The sequence below is a fragment of the Ctenocephalides felis genome, unplaced genomic scaffold (genome assembly GCF_003426905.1).
Source record: "Ctenocephalides felis isolate EL2017-DRISC unplaced genomic scaffold, ASM342690v1 CF-g0.4_SCAFFOLD_03571, whole genome shotgun sequence".
Classification (NCBI taxonomy): Eukaryota; Metazoa; Arthropoda; class Insecta; order Siphonaptera; family Pulicidae; genus Ctenocephalides; species Ctenocephalides felis.
The window spans coordinates 60035767-60056269 of record NW_020539725.1 but is presented as its reverse complement, the minus strand read 5'-3'; the positions used below and the strand labels follow the sequence as shown (position 1 = coordinate 60056269).

At 30.9% G+C, this 20503-nt stretch overlaps 1 protein-coding gene and 1 non-coding gene across 2 annotated transcripts; one reads left to right on the top strand and one right to left on the bottom strand.

Moving 5' to 3' along the window:
- Nucleotides 1–1213: 1213 nt before the first annotated feature.
- On the bottom strand, nt 1214–1278 carry LOC113387108. The gene has a single exon (XR_003368076.1). It is a non-coding gene; the product is annotated as a U7 small nuclear RNA (small nuclear RNA).
- Nucleotides 1279–2693: 1415 nt separating this feature from the next.
- LOC113386402 (ubiquitin-associated domain-containing protein 1-like) lies at nt 2694–11302 on the top strand. The gene is made up of 8 exons (XM_026624182.1): nt 2694–2737; nt 2835–3012; nt 4988–5235; nt 5684–5744; nt 7009–7172; nt 8948–9111; nt 10923–11044; nt 11114–11302. Exons 1-8 carry the CDS (start codon nt 2694–2696, stop codon nt 11300–11302), a joined length of 1170 nt encoding a protein of 389 aa, XP_026479967.1.
- Nucleotides 11303–20503: the final 9201 nt, after the last annotated feature.

The window sequence follows — 20503 nt, the reverse complement described above, 5'->3', positions numbered from 1 at the left end:
TTTATATATATTTGAAAAAGTATTAACAGTTCATTCGTCGAAATAAAAAAATAAGTTAAAAAAAAATAATTTACTTTATTATACGTTTCGACACTTGTTGTGTGTCATCATTTAGTAATCATCAGGAAACTTATCCATTTTAATAAAAATAATTTTTTTGACCGAATTTAGAAGAAATTGGTTTTGTCACTTTTGCGTGATAGTATGATTCTTTGCTACATTATATATTTAAATAATATAATTCTCCTTTTTCTGATAATTATGGCTTTGTATTAAAATCGGTCAAAAAAAATTATTGAGATGCATAAGTTTCATACTTTTGACCTGGTAATTGCTTAATGATGACACACATCGAGTGTCGAAACGTAAAATAAAAAAAAAATTTTCTTTGATTTAATATATATGTATACATAAATTAAGATATAATTAAATGCAGAGTAATTTTCAACTGAACTAACTTAATTAACAAATGCCTTAATTTAAAAAAAAATCAAAAATGTTCTTGAAAATAACAAATATTAAATATTTATTTAATAAAATTCATTGAGTGTAAAATATAGTCTTGCAAACAAAAGCTAGAATGAATTTAATTATTAATGATTTTATAATTAGGTTCTTGTAAGAACTTTAATATAATTGAACGTAGATATATTTTTAATTCAACTATTTCGAATACATTTTTAGTTCTTAGAATGCAGAAAAAAATAAATTTCAGAAAATCTTTTTTAACAATTACTATTCTAGAACACATTATAACAATGTTCTCAAAAGAACATGTCGATCAACGCTAGAACATATTCTAGAACTAATTTTTAGGCTATCCAGAACATTTTTAGTCTATTAAGAATACTTTCTTTCAGACTATTAAGAATATTTTCATACTATCTAGAACAATTTTAGAATATCTAGTGTATTGTTGAAGTATCTAGAACATTTTCGTACAATCTAGAACGTATTCAGAATAAATGAAGTGTTTTTATACTGTCTAGAATATTTTCAGACTATCCGTAGCATTTTCACTCCATTTACACCATATAAAACTCCTTCAAACTATTTCGACAATTATTATTCTAGAACACATTACAACGACGTTCTTGCAAGAACAGATTCGTAGCAACGCTAGAACATGTTCTAGTACTAATTTAATAACACGACATAATAAAATTAGTACCAAGTAATTATTAATGTATATGATATGATGGTTTGTTTTGTGTTTGGAGCTCTATCCGCAAAGATAGAACTCCGTTCTTGAAAAAGTTAAAAGAACAATAATTATTTTACAAATTCTGCGGAGTTTGTTCGAACTTTAAGACCCAGTACGGAATATCTTGTGCGTCGTTCGTTAACAATCGTATGCACACGAGCGCCATCTATCTTTCGACTTCGACTAACGATTTTAGAATCTAAATGTGTTCTTAATATGTTGAAATTCTTGCAAGCATAAAAATCTAGAACAGTCACAGCTGTTCTAGATGTTCTAGATGTTCTAGAATGTAATTAAAATTATGTACATGTACGAAGATGAATTTAATTGGCCAAGTCCTTTTTGTATTCAATTTTTGTATTTCTGTATTTATTGTATTTTGCTCGTCAGTAGAGTCCTCTTTTTGTCTTCTAAGTTTTTATTATAATTTGGTCGTCAGTAGAGTCCTTTTTTGATTTTTTAGATCAATTTAAATTTGCTCGTCAGTAGAGTCCTTTTTTATTTTCTAATTTGGATTTTTAATTTGCTTGTCAGTAGAGTCCTCTTTTTATCATCTATTTTTATATTCAACTTGCTCGTCAGTAGAGTCCTTTCTTATCATCTATGTCCAAATTTAATTTGCTCGTCAGTAGAGTCCTTTTTTCATCATATAAATTGCTAAAATTGATTTGCTCGTCAGTAGAGTCCTTTTTTATCATCTAAATTGTTAAATAATTTGCTCGTCAGTAGAATCCTTTTCATCATCTACTTTTATGTATCCAATTTGTTTGCCAGTATAAATCTTTCTTCATTCTCTACGACTACATTTGATTTTTATAATTTAGATCAATATTTGATTTGCTCGTCAGTAGAGTCCTTTTTTTAATCATCAATTTTTATATCCAATTTCCTCGTCAGTAGAGTTCTTTTTTATAATCAAGGTCGACATTTAATTTACTCTTCAGTAGAGTCCTTTTCCTAACATTTTTGTTTTATTTTCGATATGCTCGTCAGTAGAGTTCTTTCTTTATTATCGAAATTGTTAAAATTAATTTGCTCCTCAGTAGAGTCCTTTTTTATCTTTTAATTTTTTAGTTAATTTTCTCGTCAGTAGACTTCTTTCTATATTATTCAAGTTGACCGCTACTTTGCTAGTCAGTAGAGTCCTTTTTTTATTTTCTAGGTTAATATTTGATTTGCTCGTCAGTAGAGTCCTTTTTCGAGAATCTATGCTGATATTTAATTTGCTCGTCAGTAGAGTCCTTTTCTTATCATCAATAAATCCAATTTGCTCGTCAGTAGAGTTCTTTCTTCATTATCTACGACTACATTTAGTTTTTATAATCTAGATCAATATTTGAATTTGCTCGTTAGTAGAGTCCCTTTTTATCATCTAACTTGGATTTTTAATTTGCTCGTCAGTAGAGTCCTTTTTGTATTTTCTAGCCACGTCGGTCAACTATGGCAAACAGTGGTGCCCCACGTCATAACCGTAGAAACCCTAAGAAGTATGGCAGTCGCCCATTTCAATGCAGACCCATCGGTATCATACAGGTAATACCACAAAATACCACAAAATACCACAAATTACCACAAAATACCATTACCATTACCATTTAAACCAACTCATACCATCTACATCCCTTTAAAGATTACTCCTGGTGAGAACTCGTAAACCTTTACGCGAGTCCAGATCTCTCGAGCAGGAAGGAGTGCTCGACGGAGACGAAGCGCTGATGAACGTGTCCCGCGAAGAAGTGGTTAGGACTGCGGACTCGCAAAGGGGTCCTCAGGAGCAGGAGATTGCACAGGCTACTGCTCATATACAGGTGGGGAATTGTGAGGTGGTAAAGGATAAAAAAGGACTTTACTGACGAGCAAGTTGTTAAATAATCGAGAGATGAAAAGGACTCTACTGACGAGCAAATTGGATATAAAATAGAAAATAGAAAAAGGACTCTACTGACGAGTAAATTAATTTTAGCAATTTACATGATAAAGAAAGGACTCTACTGACGAACAAATTATTTGATAACTTAGAAGATAAAGAAAGGATTCTACTGACGAGCAAATTAAATATTAAACTAGACAATGAAGAAAGGACTCTATTAACGCGCAAACTAAATAGCCTTCTAAATGATAAAAAAGGACTCTACTGACCAACAAACTCGATAAAAACCTAAAATACTAAAAAAGGATTCTACTGACGAACAAAATTAAATTTCGATCTTGATTATAGAAAAAGGACTCTACTGACGAGCAAATTAAATATTGACCTAGAAAATAGAAAAAGGACTCTACCGACGAGCAAATTAGTTTTAGCAACTTAAAAAATGAAGAAAGAACTCTACTGACAAGCAAATATTGAGCAAATATTGATCTAGAAAATAGAAAAAGGACTCTACTGACGAGCAAATTAAATATCGACATAGGAAGATGAAAAAAGAATTCTACTAAGGAGCAAATTTAATTCAAAGAAAGAAAAATGAGCTCTACTGACGAACAAATTTAAATCTCTAAATAGAAAGAAAAAGAAAGGACTTTACTGACGAGCAAATTTAAATATAGATCTAGAAAATTAAAAAAAGACCCTAATGACTAGCAAATTAAATATACACCTAAAAAATGGAAAAAGGACTCTACTGACGAACAAATTGAATATCGACCTTGATATAGAAAAAGGACTCTACTGACGAGCAATTTAAATATAGTCTTTGATTATAATAAAAGGACTCTACTGACGAGCAAATTAAATTGGGACATAGATATAATAAATAAATGCACCAGTTGTTGAACTATATATAGAATGATGCTCGTAAAAGCAATAGGGGTTCCGAACATGATGTATAAAAGATGTTTTATTTTTCAAAAAGTATACCGAGTTGCTCTAGGAACCTTTGTAATGCAAAAAAGTATAGATTATTTAATTTTGAACAAATTTGTCGAAAACCGCATTTAAATCAGACAAACCGTTTAGAAGTTACAAGACTTTTAATAATGCACCAGTTGATGGGTCAAATAAAGGATCAAAACGTTTTATGTCAAATATGTCGTGTGAGGTATCAAATGAAAGGTCTCGACGAACTGAATTCAAATATCAAACCAACAGGCTCCTAAAAGCGATAGGATTCCGGACACGATGTATGAAAGTTGTTTTATTTGTCAAAAAAGTATACCGAGTTGCTCTAGAAACTTTTGTTATGCGGAAAAGTTTTAGATTCTTCAATTTTGTACAAATTTGTCGAATATTGCATTTAAATTAGACAAACCGTTTAGAAGTTACATGACTTTTAATAAATAAATGCATCAGTTGATGGGTCAAATAAAGGGTCAAAACGATGTGACGTCACATATGTCGTGTGAGGTATCAAATGAAAGGTCTCGACGAACTGAATGCAAATATCATACTGACAGACTCGTGAAAGCAATAGGATTCCGTACACGATTTATAAAAGATGTTTTGTTTGTCAAAAAAGTATACCGAGGTGCTTTGGAAACTTTTGTTATGCAGAAGAGTTTCAGATTATTTAATTTTGTACAAATTAGTCGAAAACTACATTTAAATCAGATGAACCGTTTAGAAGTTACCTCACTTTTAATAAATAAATGCACCAGTTGATGGATCAAATAAAGGGTCGAAACGTTCCGCATCAAATATGTCGTGTGGGGTATCAAATGAAAGGTCTCAACGAGCTGAATGCAAATATCAAACTGCCTGGCTCGTAAAAAAAACTTTTGAATCATAAAACAGTCATCTCCAAGTTCGCTCTGAACGAAATTCCCAATTTCTATCATCTTTTTTAGAGTAACCAGCCCAAGCCTCCCCTGGCAGCCAACATCGAAGAAATGGTGGCAACGAGCGAACTGCAGCTGGAAATGCGCAAAATTCTAATATCCTTGGCAGAACATTCGGCAAGGGCCCTATCAGCAGGCCCATCGGCTGCACGTGTGGCCAGGATGTTGTGCCAGAGACTGAGTTCATCTCGAAGACCAGATCCGAGATCTTTGCAAGGGCTTGTTGATATGGGATTTAGTGCACCAGCTGCCACCAGGTAAAAAGAAAAAGTATAGTGGGATAAAAAAATAGGGTTGAAGGTATATTTATTTATTTATTTATTTTAAATATATAGCCCACAGATTTCTTCCAAGAGGACTCGAAAATACAGTTATTTTACATGATGAATAACACTTAAAATATATACAAAATTACAATATATAGTTATTAACATAAAATGCTTTACATAAAATTAAATTTAATACAGAATGTAACAATATTATTTTTAAACAGAATAAGATAAAATAATGAGATATTTGAAAAGAAAATAAAAAGGTTAACTTGTGCAGATGGAGATTATTTGATTAGATGAAGTGTTGTAAATATCTATTTCATTATTAATTAAGTTAAATAGACATAAGTAAAATAGGCGAATTTAAAAGAGAATTAAATTTAGAAGTAGAATAAATGAAAAATAATTGTGTAATATATTTATGTTTTTTTAGGGCTTTGCGGCAACATAACGGTGATGCTGCTTTGGCTTTGGAGGCTTTACTTGGGGAACAGGTATGTGCACTTATTAAAATTAGAAATTATTAACTTTCCGTAGGGTAGTTATAGTAATGGGCCGAAAATTGAAAATGAAAATGTTCCATAAAATATTTTTGTAATTTTAGCAGAAAAAATTCAAAAAATTACCCAGGCGCCACTCCGGTACAAATATTTACTCAAAATGGGATTCTACTGACGAGCAAATTAGTGAACAATCTAGAAGATACAGAGTGGTCTTTGTAACTAAAGATTCTACTGAAAACTGGTCACTAAATAAAAAAAGGACTCTACTGACGAGCAAACCGATAAATTGATAAATTTACTAGCAATTTCGACCAAAAATAGGACTCTACTGACTAGCAAATTATTAAACAACCTAGAAAATTAAAAGGACTCTACTGACGAGCAAAGAAATATCGACATAGAGAATAAAAAAGAACTCTACAGGCCTAAGTGATGAAAATGGACTCTACTGACGAGCAAATTAATAAATAACCTTGAAGATTAAAATAGGAAATTTGACAATGATAAAATGACTCTACTGACGAGCAAAATAAGACTTTAAAAATTGTAAATAAGCATCTGAAACATTTGGAGCACAATTCCAAATATGAACTCTTAGAAAAGGAACACTACTGACGAGCAAGGTAATAATCACTTTTTGCGGATCAGAGACATGGACTCAATGATTTATGGAAGAAATTAGCTCAAAAATTGTTTTTTATATATACGTATATATTATATCAAAAAATTTAAAACACCTGTTTCAAGTGATTTTTATTTGCAATAAAAATACTGCATATACATATATATAAAATTATTACATCTTTTTTTATTTACCATAAAATATTTTTGTAATTTTGGATCAAAAATGCAAAAAATTAGCCAGGCTAAGCACAGTCTAAGCGCCACTCTGGTACAAATGTTTACCCAAGTGCGTTTAGACTGTTTATGTACTGGACTGTTTATGTACTTTTCCAATTTTGTGAAAACTTCAAATTTGTTGAAAAATGTGAAAATGTCGCCAAGCTAAGCACAGTATAAGTGAAAATGTCGCACAGAATTATTTGCAAATGCGTTTAGACCGTGACCATGCGGGAGCACTTTTTCGATTCTGTGTTCGGATATAACAAGATAGCAAAAATAATGAAACAAATACAGTATTTGTAATAATAGATTTGAAAACGTTTAAAATTTCTCGAATATTTCATTACGGTACGGGAAGTTCCAGCAATTTGCCTTAAGGCACGATGCCATACACCACTAGTTTTGTTTTTAGGGCCAGACATCAACTACAACTACAGATGCTACAGCTACTACCAATGCTACAGATACAGCTACAGCTACCCAAGATGCAGCAGCAACTACGACAACCGGAGGCGTCAGTCCAAGAGACGACGATGTCGACTCGTTGGATGAAGAAGCTAAAAAGTTGTACTCGGAGTAAGTTTTCAAAGACTCCTGCATTCACAGTCAATATAATATTAGGTAATATCGTAGATGATTTAATTTTACACAAATTTGTCGAATATTGCATTTAAATCAGACAAACCGTTTAGAAGTTACAAGAGTTTTAATAAATGAATGCACCAGTACGATGGGTAAAATAAAGGGTCGAAACGTTTCGCGCCTAATTAGTCGTGTGGGGTATCATTTGAAAGGTCTCGACGAACTGAATTCGAATATGTAATTGACGTAGATGATAAAACAATCGGGTTCCATACAATACGTGTTTCTTTATACGTGACATATTTTTATTTTATTTTAGTTAGGATTTTAAAGTATATCGAGTTGCTGTATGGCTTTATGATGAAAGACAATGTTGCAAATTATTTAATTTTACACAAATTTGTCGAAAATTGCAATTAAATCAGAAAAACCGTTTAGATGTTACAAAACTTTTAATAAGTAAATGCACCAGTTGATGGATCAAATAAAGGGTCGAAACGTTACACGTCAAATGTGTCGTGTGGGGTATCATTTGAAAGGTCTCGACGAGCTCTATAAAAATATAGTACCGAAGTAAAATATTGTAGTAATTTTAGATGTATACATCTATAGCGATCAGAAACATGGACTCTAACTGGAAACTATAAGACTCCACTGTAGAACAGATCAAATATCAACCTAAAAGACAAATTTAGCAAATTAAGAAAAAACTCTACTGACAAGCAAATTTATTAGAAACCTGAAATACTAAGAAAGAACTCTACTGACGAGCATATCAGCAAATAAAGAACTCTTCTGACAAGCAAACTAAATGAAACCTAGATGAAAAAAGGACTCTACTGACGAGCAAATTAATTGACGACCTAGATCATAGAAAAAAGACCATTGACGAGCAAAATAATTAGCAACTTCAAAAATAAAGAAAGTACTCTACTGACGAGCAAATTAAATATCAACATTGAAGAAAAAAGAACTCTACTAATGAGCAAACTAAACAGCCTTCTAGATGATAAAAAAGGACTCAACTGACCAACAAACTCATTAAAATCCTAAAATACTACAAAAGGACTCCATTGGCGAGCAAATTAAATTTCAACAATGAAAAATAAAGGACTCTACTGACGAGCAAATTAATTGACGACCTAGATCATAGAAAAAGGACTCTACTGGCGAGCAACTTAAATATCAACTTAGATGTCAAAAAAAGGACTCTACTGACGAGCAAATTAAATAACAACAATGAAGAAAAAAGGACTCTACTGACGAGCAAATCAGTAAATTGATAAATTTACTTTTAATTTCGACAAAAAAAATGGAACCCTACTGACGAGCAAATTATTAAACAATTTAGAATTTAAAAAAGGACTCTATTGACTTTACCGAGTTGTTGTAGTGCTCTATTATGTTAGACAATATTGTAGATAATTTAATTTTACACAAATTTGTCGAATATTTCATTTAAATCAGACAAACCGTTTAGAAGTTACGAGACTTCTAATAAATAAACGCAGTATGATGGATCAAATAAAGGGTCGAAACGTTTCACGTCAAATATGTCGTGTGGGGTATCATTTGAAAGGTCTCGACGAGCTCTATAACCATATAGTACCAAGAACAATTTTACAACAATAATTTTCATTGTGGATCATTTAATTAATTAAGTACTAATGTCGACTCGTTGGACGAGGAGGCCAAAAAGTTGTACTCGGAGTGAGTTAGTTTGGGTTTATCACTTCGGATTATTTTTTAATTATTGTTTTCCAATTTAGGGAAGCTTTGTCCAAACTGAAACCAGTAGACTATTGTGGTCTCTTGTTGGCGCTGGTTAGAGGACATGCCTCAAGGGATTTTCAACCGCATGCTGCACACATGAGGGAACTGATTGCTATGGGATTTCCAGAGAGGGATTGTGAAGAGGCACTTAGAGTTACTGGTGAGATGGGAAAAAGATTTTTTATTAAGTTTTTCACTATTCCGGTTTTAAATAAACTCTACTGACGAGCAAAACGAAGTAAAATATAGTACCAAGAACAATTTTACAAAAACAATTTTCATTTTTAAAATATACAGAGTTGCTATAGGGTATTCTAATGTTAAACAATGTTGTAGATAATTTAATTTTACACAAATTTGCCAAAAACTGCATTTAAATCAGACGTGCCGTTTAGAAGTTACAAGACTTTTAATAAATAGATGCACCCATGATGGATCAAATAACGGGTCAAAACGTTGTGACGTCAAATATGTCGTGTGGGGTATCATTTGAAAGGTCTCGACGAGCTCTATAAAAATATAGTACCGAGAATAATTTTACAGCAACAATTTCCATTAAGTTTCTTACTTATTCTGGATTATTGTTGAGTTTTAAATAAACTCTACTGACGAGCAAACCGAAGTAAAATATTATAGTAATTTTGAGATGTATACATCTGTAACGATCAGAAACATGGACTCTAACTGGAAATAATAATACTCTACTATAGAACAGATCAAATAGCAATTTAAAAGACAAATTTAGCAAATTAAGAAAGGACTCTACTGACGAGCAAATTTATTGAAAACCTGAAATACTAAAAAAGAACTCTACTGACGACCAAATCAGCAAAAAAGAACTCTTCTGACGAGCAAATTAAATGTCAACCTAGATGAAAAAAAGGACTCTACTGACGACCTAGATCATAGGAAAATGACTCTACTGACGAGTAAATTAATTTACAACTGAGATCTTACAAAAAGGACTCTATTGACGAGCAAATTAAATAGCCTTCTAGATGATAAAAATAGGACTCTAGTGACCAACAAACTCATTAAAAACCTAAAATAAAATATTAAAAAAGGACTCTACTGACGAGCAAAATAATTAACAGTTTAAAAAATAAAAAAAATGATTCTACTGACGAGCAAACTAAATAACTTTCTACATAATAAAAAAGGACTCTACTAACCAACAAACTCAATAAAAACCCAAAATACTAAAAAAGGACTCTACTAAATTAAATATCAACAATGAGGAAAAAATGACCCTACTGACAAGTAAATCTTTAAATTAATAAATTTACTTTTAATTTCAACAAAAAATAGGACCCTACTGACGAGCAAATTATTAAACTACCTAAAAGACAGAAAAGGACTCTACTGACTCTACCGAGTTTTTGCAGGCCTTTATGATGTTAACCAATGTTGTAGATAATTTAATTTCACGCAAATTTGCCAAAAACTGCATTTAAATCAGACAAACCGTTTAGAAGTTACAAGACTTTTAATAAATAAATGCTGTATGATGGATCGAATAAAGGATCGAAACGTTGTGACGTCATATTAGTCGTGTGGGGTATCATTTGAAAGGTCTCGACGAACTAAATTTAAATATCAAACTAACAGGTTCGTAAAATCAATAGAGTTCCGTACCCGATGCATAAACATTGTTTTCATTTCTAAATTGAGATTTTAAACTGTACGAATTTGTTGTAGGATCTTATAATATTAGGCAAAATTGTAGATAATTGAATTTCACACAAGTTTGTCGAAAACTGCGTTTAAATCAGACAAACCGTTTAGAAGTTACAAGGACTTTGCCGCACTATATGCAGTATGATGGGTCGAATAAAGGGTCGAAACGTTTCACGTCAAACTAGTCGTGTGGGGTATCATTTGAAAGGTCTCGACGAGCTCTATTAACATATAGTACCAAGAACAAATTCTATTTTAAAGTATACCGAGTTGCTGTAACTTTCTATCTTCTAGGTAACAATCACCCAGCAGCCTGCGAATGGCTGGTTGGCGGACGCACCAGAAGCCTCTACGAACTACGAGAAGGCCTAAGTCCAGAATCACCAGTTTTGGCAGCCTTGATGGAATCACCACAAGTAACTTTAAAAAAAAAACATCTAGATCATCCAAAATAAACTACTACAATTATCCTTTACCCTTTTTAGGTTCAATTGAGCCTATCGAATCCCAAAATGCTGCTGGCCTATTTATCGATGCTGGACAGCCATGCAGCCCTTAATATGTGGCTGAACGATCCGGAAGCCTCGCCGATTTTGTCCCATATTTTGAGGACCTACCATGCGGAAAAACACGCTTTGGCTGTGAACCAATTTAGTGCGGAACAAAATTCATGATTGGAAAAATAATAATAATACAATTTTGTTATCTTTATAAAATAAATGATATTTAAACAAATAAATAAATAAATATACAACTGACAATAGACCAATGTTATGGCAAGGCTATGTTACGCTCCAACTTGCATATACTATGTTACTGAATCATACTGAATACTGTCCAAATGTCATGTATTTACCGTGCATTTAGGCGTTTTACACATAAACTGCAACGTCACTCGTATGTTATGAAGCTGGGCCAGAAACACCCTAGTTTTTTTTTTAAATTTGTGCGGTTTCTAGGTTAGGTTTTCTATCTGGCAACCTGAGAAATACAGCTGAATGTAACCTCATATCTTTTGTATGGAAAGTTCTTAATAACATAGCGACTTCTTCTTAATATCAAACGACTTTAAAAACAATATGAGAACGCTACTGACGAGCAAACTGAATCTAAGAAGAAAACGAGTATTCTTCTAACGAGCAATTGAACATTAATTGTAAAAAAAGGACTATACTGACGAGAAAACTGATAAATTATTAAATTTGCTCCGACAAAACTTAGGACTCTACTGACGAGCAAATTAGTGAACAATCTAGAAGATACAAAGTGGTCTTTACTAATGATTCTACTGACGAGCAAACCGATAAGTTGATAAATTTACTAGCAATTTCGACAAAAAATAGGACTCTACTGACGAGCAAATTAATAAATAACCTAGAAGATTAAAATAGGACTCTACTGAAAACTAAAATTTGACAATGATAGAGGGTCTCCACTGACGAGCAGAGTAAGACTTTAAGAATTGTAAAAAAAACATAATTGGGCTCTTAGAAAAAGAACACTACTGATGAGCAAGTACCCCCACACTACACATTTGACGTGAAACGTTTCGACCCTACATTCGACCCATCATGGGTGCATTTATTTAATAAAAGTCTTGTAATTTCTAAACGGTATGTCCGGTTTTAATGCAATATTCGACAAATTTGTGTAAAATTAAATAATCTACAACATTGTCTAACATCATAAAGCCCTACAGCAACTCGGTATACTGTAAAAATGGAAACTATTGTTGTAAAATTGTTCTCAATATTATATTTATAAAGAGCTCGTCGAGACCTTTCAAATGATACCCCACACGACTAATTTGACGTCACGACGTTTCGACCCTTTATTCGACCCATCATGGGTGCATTTATTTAATAAAAGTCTTGTAACTTCTAAACGGTTCGTCCGATTTAAATAAAATATACAACAAATTTGTGTAAAATTAAACAATCTACAACATTGTCTCACATCATGCAACCATATAATAACCCGTTGTACTCCAAAAACGCTTTAGAAACCCAAAAAGACCTTCATCATACCCCGAAACCAACCTAGAGATTTCCACGTCATCTAAACCTATCGTCCCTTATCAAACCCAATTTTCTCAGCCCTCGAACCTTCATTTGTCCTTCCCTGTTCATCCAGTGCCCTTACAAGCGCCCCTTTTATAGCAATCAATCATTCTAGGCGCCTACCATACACCTACCCATACAAACGAATGGACTTAAACATGCACATGAAATTGCCCAGACAGGGACAAATAGCTTTTGAGAAAGAGATAGTATTAGAGATAGAGATAGAGATAGTGTTAGAAAGAGACGGAATGAGATTGTTTAGGGGTGGATTTGAAAGAGACAGATAGATGGATAGAGGGATGGTTGTGCAGAAGTGGGATTGATATATATATATTATATAAAAAAATATATATATATATATATATATATATATATATATATATATATATGCTGTATTTTTATTGCATATATAAATCACTTGAAACAGGTGTTGGATTTTTTGATATATACATATATAAAAAGCAATGTTTAAGCTAATTTCTTCCATAAATCAGTTCACTCGATAGTAGAAATTATTCTCTTAGAATCCATGTCTCTGATCCGCAAAGTGTGATTATTACCTTGCTTGTCAGTAGTGTTCCTTTTCTAAGAGTCCAAATGTAGCAAATACTTCAAATTTGTATTTACAACTAAAATCTTAGTTTGCTTGTCAGTACAGTCCCTTTGTCATTGTCCAATTTCAGTTTACTCATCTTTGTTACTGTTAATAAATTTGATTGTAGTAGAGTTTTTTTAATCTCTTATCGTGATTCAGTTTGATTGTCAGTAGAGTCCTCTTCTTGTGTCCTTTTTATCTTCTAGGTTAGTTACTAATTTGCTCGTCAGTAGAGTTCTTTTTCATCATCTATATTTATATTAAATTTGTTTGTCAGTAGAATCCATTTTATCTTTTGATTAATATTTAATTTTCTCGCCAGTAAAGTCCCGTTTTTACCTTTTTGATTTCTTTATTTATCTTTTAAGTTGAAATTTAATTTGCTCGTCAGTAGAGTCCTCTTTTATAGATATTTTTTTGCTGGTCAGTAGAGTCATTTTTTATCACCTAGGTCAGTATTTAATTTGCTCGTCAGTAGAACTTTTTTCTATAATTTAGTTTATTATTTAATTTGCTCGTCAGTAGAATCCCTTTTTTTATAATTTAGGTTGATATTTCTTTTGCTCGTCAGTAGAGTCCTTTTCTAATTTCTAGGTTGTTTAAAAATTTCCTCGTCAGTAGAGTTCTATTTTTTGCCAAATTGATAGTAAATTTATAAATTTATCGCATTGCTCGTCAGTAGAGTCCTTTTAATCATCTATTTTTTTACGAGTGAAGTTACAAGACTTTCAATAAATAAATGCACCCATGATGGGTCGAATAAAGGGTCGAAACGTTGTGACGTCAAATTAGTCGTGGGGGTATCATTTGGAAGGTCTCGATGAGCTCTATCAAAATATAGTACCGAGAACAATTTACAACGATAATTTACATTTCCAAAGTTGCTTACATTATCAAAGTATCCCAAGTTGCTGTATGGCTTTATGATGTTAGACAATGTTTCAGATTATATAATTTTCTACAAATTTGTCAAATATTTCATTTAAATTGGACAAGCCATTTAGAAGTTACAAGAGTAACATACAGTGCGATGGGTCAAACATAGGGTCGAAACGTAGTGACGTCACACGTGTCGTGTGGGGTATCATTTGAAAGGTCTCGAAAGACTGAATTCAAATATCAAACTGACGGACTTGGGAAAACAATAGGGTTCCGTATACCACATTGTAAGACTGATTCTATTGTTTATTGTGGTTTTAAAGTATACCAAGTTGTTGTAGGATCTTACAATCTTAGACAATATTGTGCGTTATTTAATTCAGCACAAAGTTGCCTAATGTATTACTTAAATTCCATAAATTGTTTTAAAGTTATTTAAATGCACTTTTACCAAAGTTCATTAGGGGTTGAAAATTTTTTGGTTTGAATTTATTTACACGTTTCAAATGTACTTTTAGAATATAACTAGTTATTGTAAAGCCTTATGGTGTTAGACAATATTGTAGACTATTTAATTTTGTACGAATTTGTCTTACACATCATCAATATAAATCAAATTCTTTATAAGATACAAGAGATATAATAAATAAAGGCATAAATACATCATAATTTACTTTATTAAATCGTGGCCCTGTGATTTTTATTTAAAATCCCTTCAATTCTGTTTTTAACAACGCTTGCCAAGATTTATTAATTATTAATTAATTATAAAACTAATATAAAGATAATAAAATTAAAACTCACTTGTTTCCTAATTGTGGGGAAAACAAACACCAACAAGCCACTCTGTTCTTGAACCTAGAACATAAAAAAAATAAAATTAATATTAATAAATCATAAGTAACTATTTATTAAAATTACATTAAGAATCGACATTTTAAATCGTAATATTGTTTTTACGATTCTTGTAAAGCTGGGTAACATACTAAGGTTGAAGTAACATTCTAAAATATTAGAGGCATACAAAAAGTTGATTTCTCGTTTAAGACAGGTGTTTTATACTCTGGAAAATCGTTTTAACGGGGTTTTAGTGTAGCAAGTTTGCCTTTTGCCTTCAGTGCTACAAATGAAATTACAAAATCGACCGTAGTGTAAAACCGCCCTCGGAATACACGTCACAAAGGGGATGATAATGATATATACATACACACCATATATATATATATATATATATATATATATATATGGATATATAATATATAGATATATATATATATATGTATATATGTATATATGTGAGTATATATGTATACATTTACTAGGGTATAAAAAAAACACATATATGAAGTGTTACTAATAGGAAGTAATAAAACGCTTTATTAACTCCGCATACGAGTTAGTATATTAGTGATATATACGCGTATATATCATTATATATATATATATTATATATATTTATTAAATATATATAATATATACATATATATTTATTAAATATATATATATATATATATATATATATATATTAAATGTTGAAGCCCTAAAATGTTCTAGATAGCCTGAAAATGTTCTTAATAGACTAAAAATGTTCTTAATAGTTCAAAAATGTATTAGATTGACTAAGAATATTCTAGAAATTATGACAATGTTTAGATTGTATAAAAATGATCTGAATTTCATGAAAATGTTCTCTCTATCTACTAAAAATGTTCTAGATAGTCTAAAAATATTTCAGATAGCCTAAACATATTTTTCTAAATTAATATATTCGTCTAAAAATGTTCTTCTAGATATCTAGATAGTCTAAAAATATTCAATATAGCCTGAATGCCCCAGATATGTTCTTGATAGTCGAAAATGTTTAAATTTTAGTTTTAGATAGTCTGGAAATGTTCTTCTAGTTAGTCTAAAAAATATTCTATATAGTCTGAAAATGTTCTATATTCTAAAAATGTCCTTAATAGTTTATAAATGTAGACAAAGAATATTCGAGGAAGTATGACAATGTTCTAGATAATTAAATCTGATATATCAAATAACCTGAAAATATTTCATGTTTTCATGTTTTCATGTTCTTAATAGTCTTAAAATGTTGTGCATAATCCGAAATTATTCTTAATAGTATAAAAATGTTTTAGATAGTATGAAAATGTTCTAGATTATATAAAAATGTTCTACATGGTCTAAAAATGTTTTGGTCTAAAAAGGTTCTAGATAGTATGAATTGATTCTATATAGTCTGGAAAAGTTCTAGTGAGTCTAAAATTGTATTTGTAAAACTGTAATTATAGATTGTATGAAAATGTTGCACGCAGTTTGAAAATGTTCTAGATTTTATGAAAATATTCTACGTAGTCTAAAAATGTTCTTAATAGTATGAAAATGTTTTAGTCTCAAAATGTTTTGGTACAAAAATTTTTAGATATTCTGAAAATGCTTAGATATGTTTCGTATAGTCCTAGAATGTTCTAGGTAGCCAGAAAAATTCTAGGCAGTCTGAAAATTGTTCTAGACAAAGTATTCTAAATATCTAAGGTATAACAGATGGCACGAGTGTTCATAAAACTGTTAACGAACGACGCACAAGATATTCCGTGCGGGTCTTAAAGTTCGAACGAACTCCCCAGAATTTGTAAAATAATTATTGTTTTTTAACTTTTTCAAGAACGGAGTTCTATCTTTGCGGATAGAACTCCAAATACAAACAAACCATCATATACATTAATTACTTGGTACTAAATTAAGTACTAAATTATGTTCTAGCTTTGCTACGAGTCTGTTCTTGCAAGAACGTCGTTGCAATTTGTTCTAGAATATATAGGTCTAGAATATATAGAATAGTTTGAAGGAGTTTTATATGTTGTGAATAAGAACGAAAATGCTGCGGGTAGTCTGAAAATGTTCTAGATAGTCTAAAAACATTCCACTTAGTCTAAATATGTTCTAGATTGTACGAAAATGTTCTAGATACTTGCACTACTATGCACTACATATTCTAAATTTGTCCTAGATTGTATGAAATATTCTTAATAGTCTGAAAGAAAGTATTCTTAGTAGACTAAAAATGTTCTGGATAGCCTAAAAATTAGTTCTAGAATATGTTCTAGCGTTGATCGACATGTTCTTCTAAGAAAATTGTTATAATGTGTTCTAGAATAGTAATTGTTAAAAACAAACAGTTTTTTCTGCATTCTTTATAAAAGAACTCTAATTTAAAAATGAAATGCCTTTGCAATAATTCAATTACAAGTGAATCTACATTCAATTATAATAGAATTCTTACAAGAACCTAATTATAAAATAAATTAATAATTAATTCTAGCTTTTGTTTACAAAAAAAGGGTACCGATATTTTATACTTAGTTTATTATTTTTTTTTATTAAACATTTAGAATAAATGAATATTTATTATTACTGAACATTATTTGAATATTTTTTAATGAAATTACGAGTATTCCTTTCAAGAACTTTTTTGAAGTTTTTTGATATTACTGGCATTTCTTTAAAAAAATATTAAGTATTAATAATATATTTAACATAGTTTAAATCGAACTTTAGTTTGTTTTATCAAGAACTAGGAAAAGGACTCTACTGACGAGCAAATTAAACATCAACATAGATTCTAGAAAAAAAGACTCTACTGACGACCAAGTTATAATAAAAACTTGAAAACAAGAAGGGGACTACTGACGAGCAAATTCAAATATTAATCTAGAAAAGAAAATAGAAAAGGACTCTACTAACGAGCAATTTAAATACTGACTTAGGAAATAGAAAAAGGACTCTACTGACGAGCAAACTTAAATTTGGAAGTAAAAAATAAAAAGGAACTCTACTGACGAGCAAATTAAATATGGACCCAGAAAATAGAAAAAGGACTCTACTGACAAGCAATTTTAAATTTGGTTCTAGAAAATAAAAAAAGGACTCTACTGACGAGCAATTAATTTAGCAACTTCAAAAATAGAAAAGGGACTTTACTGACGAGCAACTCAAATATTGTCGTAGATCATAAAGAAAGGACTCTACTGACGAGCATCAAAATTAGTTTAGATAATAAAAAAAAGACTCTACTGACGAGCAAATTAAAAATTCAAGTTAGATGATAAAGAAAGAACTCTACTGACTAGCAAATTAAATTAATTTAGATGATAAAGAAAGGACTCTACTGACGAGCAAATTAAATTTAGTTTGGATGATAAAGAAAGGACTCTACTGACGAGCAAACTAAATATCATCATAGATATTTAAGCAAGGACTCCACTGACGAATAATTAAATCAGCAACTTCAAAAATAAAAAAATGGACTTTACTGACGAGCAACTCAAATATTGTCGTAGATCATAAAGAAAGGACTCTACTGACGAGCAAATCAAAATTAGTTTAGATAATAAAAAAAAGACTCTACTGACGAGCAAATTAAAAATTCAAGTTAGATGATAAAGAAAGAACTCTACTGACTAGCAAATTAAATTTAATTTAGATGATAAAGAAAGGACTCTACTGACGAGCAAATTAAATTTAGTTTGGATGATAAAGAAAGGACTCTACTGACGAGCAAACTAAATATCATCATAGATATTTAAGCAAGGACTCCACTGACGAATAATTAAATCAGCAACTTCAAAAATAAAAAAATGGACTTTACTGACGAGCAACTCAAATATTGTCGTAGATCATAAAGAAAGGACTCTACTGACGAGCAAATTAAAATATCTTTAGAAATAAAGAAAGGACTCTACTGACGAGCAAATCAATTAGCAATCTAGATGATAAAATTTCCTTCAATGATTCTACTGACGCACGAACTGTTAATTGACATGAGAAGCAAATAAAGGACTCTACTTTTTTTTAATTTATTTTCATTCTGCAATCTTTAAAAATAATTACATTTAGCAGAGAATGCTGACCAGTTCACAATTGATTGCTTACAAAGGACTCTACTGACGAGCAAATAAACACAATTGTCACATGAATTATTTATGTTAGTGCGTTGGAAAGTAAATTCAACTAGCTGTAAGTGGAATTCTGTTAAGGCAATTAAGGCATCGTGCCTTAAGGCAAGTTGCTGAACTTCCCGTGCCAAAAATTATTATTTTTTTAAAAACGATTAACATTTTGAAAAAATTTCACTTCGAAAAAATAAGATTTTTTAGAAATTTTAAATCGGACAAAAAATTACTTTTTTTGAAAAAAATTTTTTTTTTAAAAAAAATTTTTAAACAATTTTTTTTATAAAAATTTTTTTTTTGAAAAAATGTTATCTTCATTTTGATATATTTTGGAAGATCTGAACTTTTTTTCAAAGCAATCGTACTGCTTTAACTGCATAGAGACGAAATATAGAAGCGCGTAAGCGCCGCGTCGCTGTAAACGGAAAAACAATAGTACGGAACCCATAGGAATGTAAACAAAACTTATACTTATTGTTAAAATCTCAATAAAATATCTGATAATTTGATATGCATATGTCTAATGTCTAATGATTATTGTTGACCGCCAAATGTTATTTTTTTTTAGTTTTTTTTACTAGATCTCCGAAACCGCTAGTCCTATCTTCATGAAAATTTGATCAAATCTTCATCCTGTTAATACAAGTAAAATGTTTTTTGAACTATACAAATCGGACGCTCCGTGCTCTTAAAAATTGAGTTACCGTTTTTGGCACTTTTTGCCCCGTATCTCCGGAACGGCTAGAATGTTTTTTGAATTATTCAAATTGCTTCATCCGTGTTCCCGAAATCGTCGACGAAAATTTGTATCCGAACACACACACATGCACGCACACACACACACACATGCATCAATTTTCTCCAAGGTATGCCAACATATTCAGAAAACCTCTGAAACGTGAAGATATATAAAAATTTTCATTTTCGATTTTTTTCGATTACTTACCCTATGGAAAGTTAATTATAAATAAATCAATTTATCATCTCCAGAACATTACAATCGTCATTTCATTCAAATTCAATTTCAAAAAAAAAATAGTTGCCAAATTTACACAAAACTGAAAAAGTGCTCCGGCATAGTCACAGTCTAAACGCATTTGCAAATAATTCTGTGCGACATTTTCACTTATACTGTGCTCAGCTTGGCGGCATTTTCACATTTTCAATAATTTTCACAAAATTGGAAAAGTGCTCAGTACACAAACAGTCTAAACGCACTTGGGTAAACATTTGTACCAGAGTGGCGCTTAGACTGTTCCTAGCTTGGGTGATTTTTTGAATTTTTAGTCCAAAATTACAAAAAAAATTTTTTGAAAAAAAATTAGAAACAAAAATTTTTTTTTTTCCAAAATCAATTGTTTTGTTGAAAAAAGCAGAAAGTTCTTT

What these genes read in the sequence shown, in the direction of transcription:
- LOC113386402 (XM_026624182.1), top strand. Translation starts at nt 2,694, where the DNA reads ATGGCAGTCGCCCATTTCAATGCAGACCCATCGGTATCATACAG. An exon ending in GACCCATCGGTATCATACAG is followed by an intron (nt 2,738 to 2,834) that starts GTAATACCACAA and finishes ATCCCTTTAAAG; the next exon opens with ATTACTCCTGGTGAGAACTC. An exon ending in AGGCTTTACTTGGGGAACAG is followed by an intron (nt 5,745 to 7,008) that starts GTATGTGCACTT and finishes TTTTGTTTTTAG; the next exon opens with GGCCAGACATCAACTACAAC.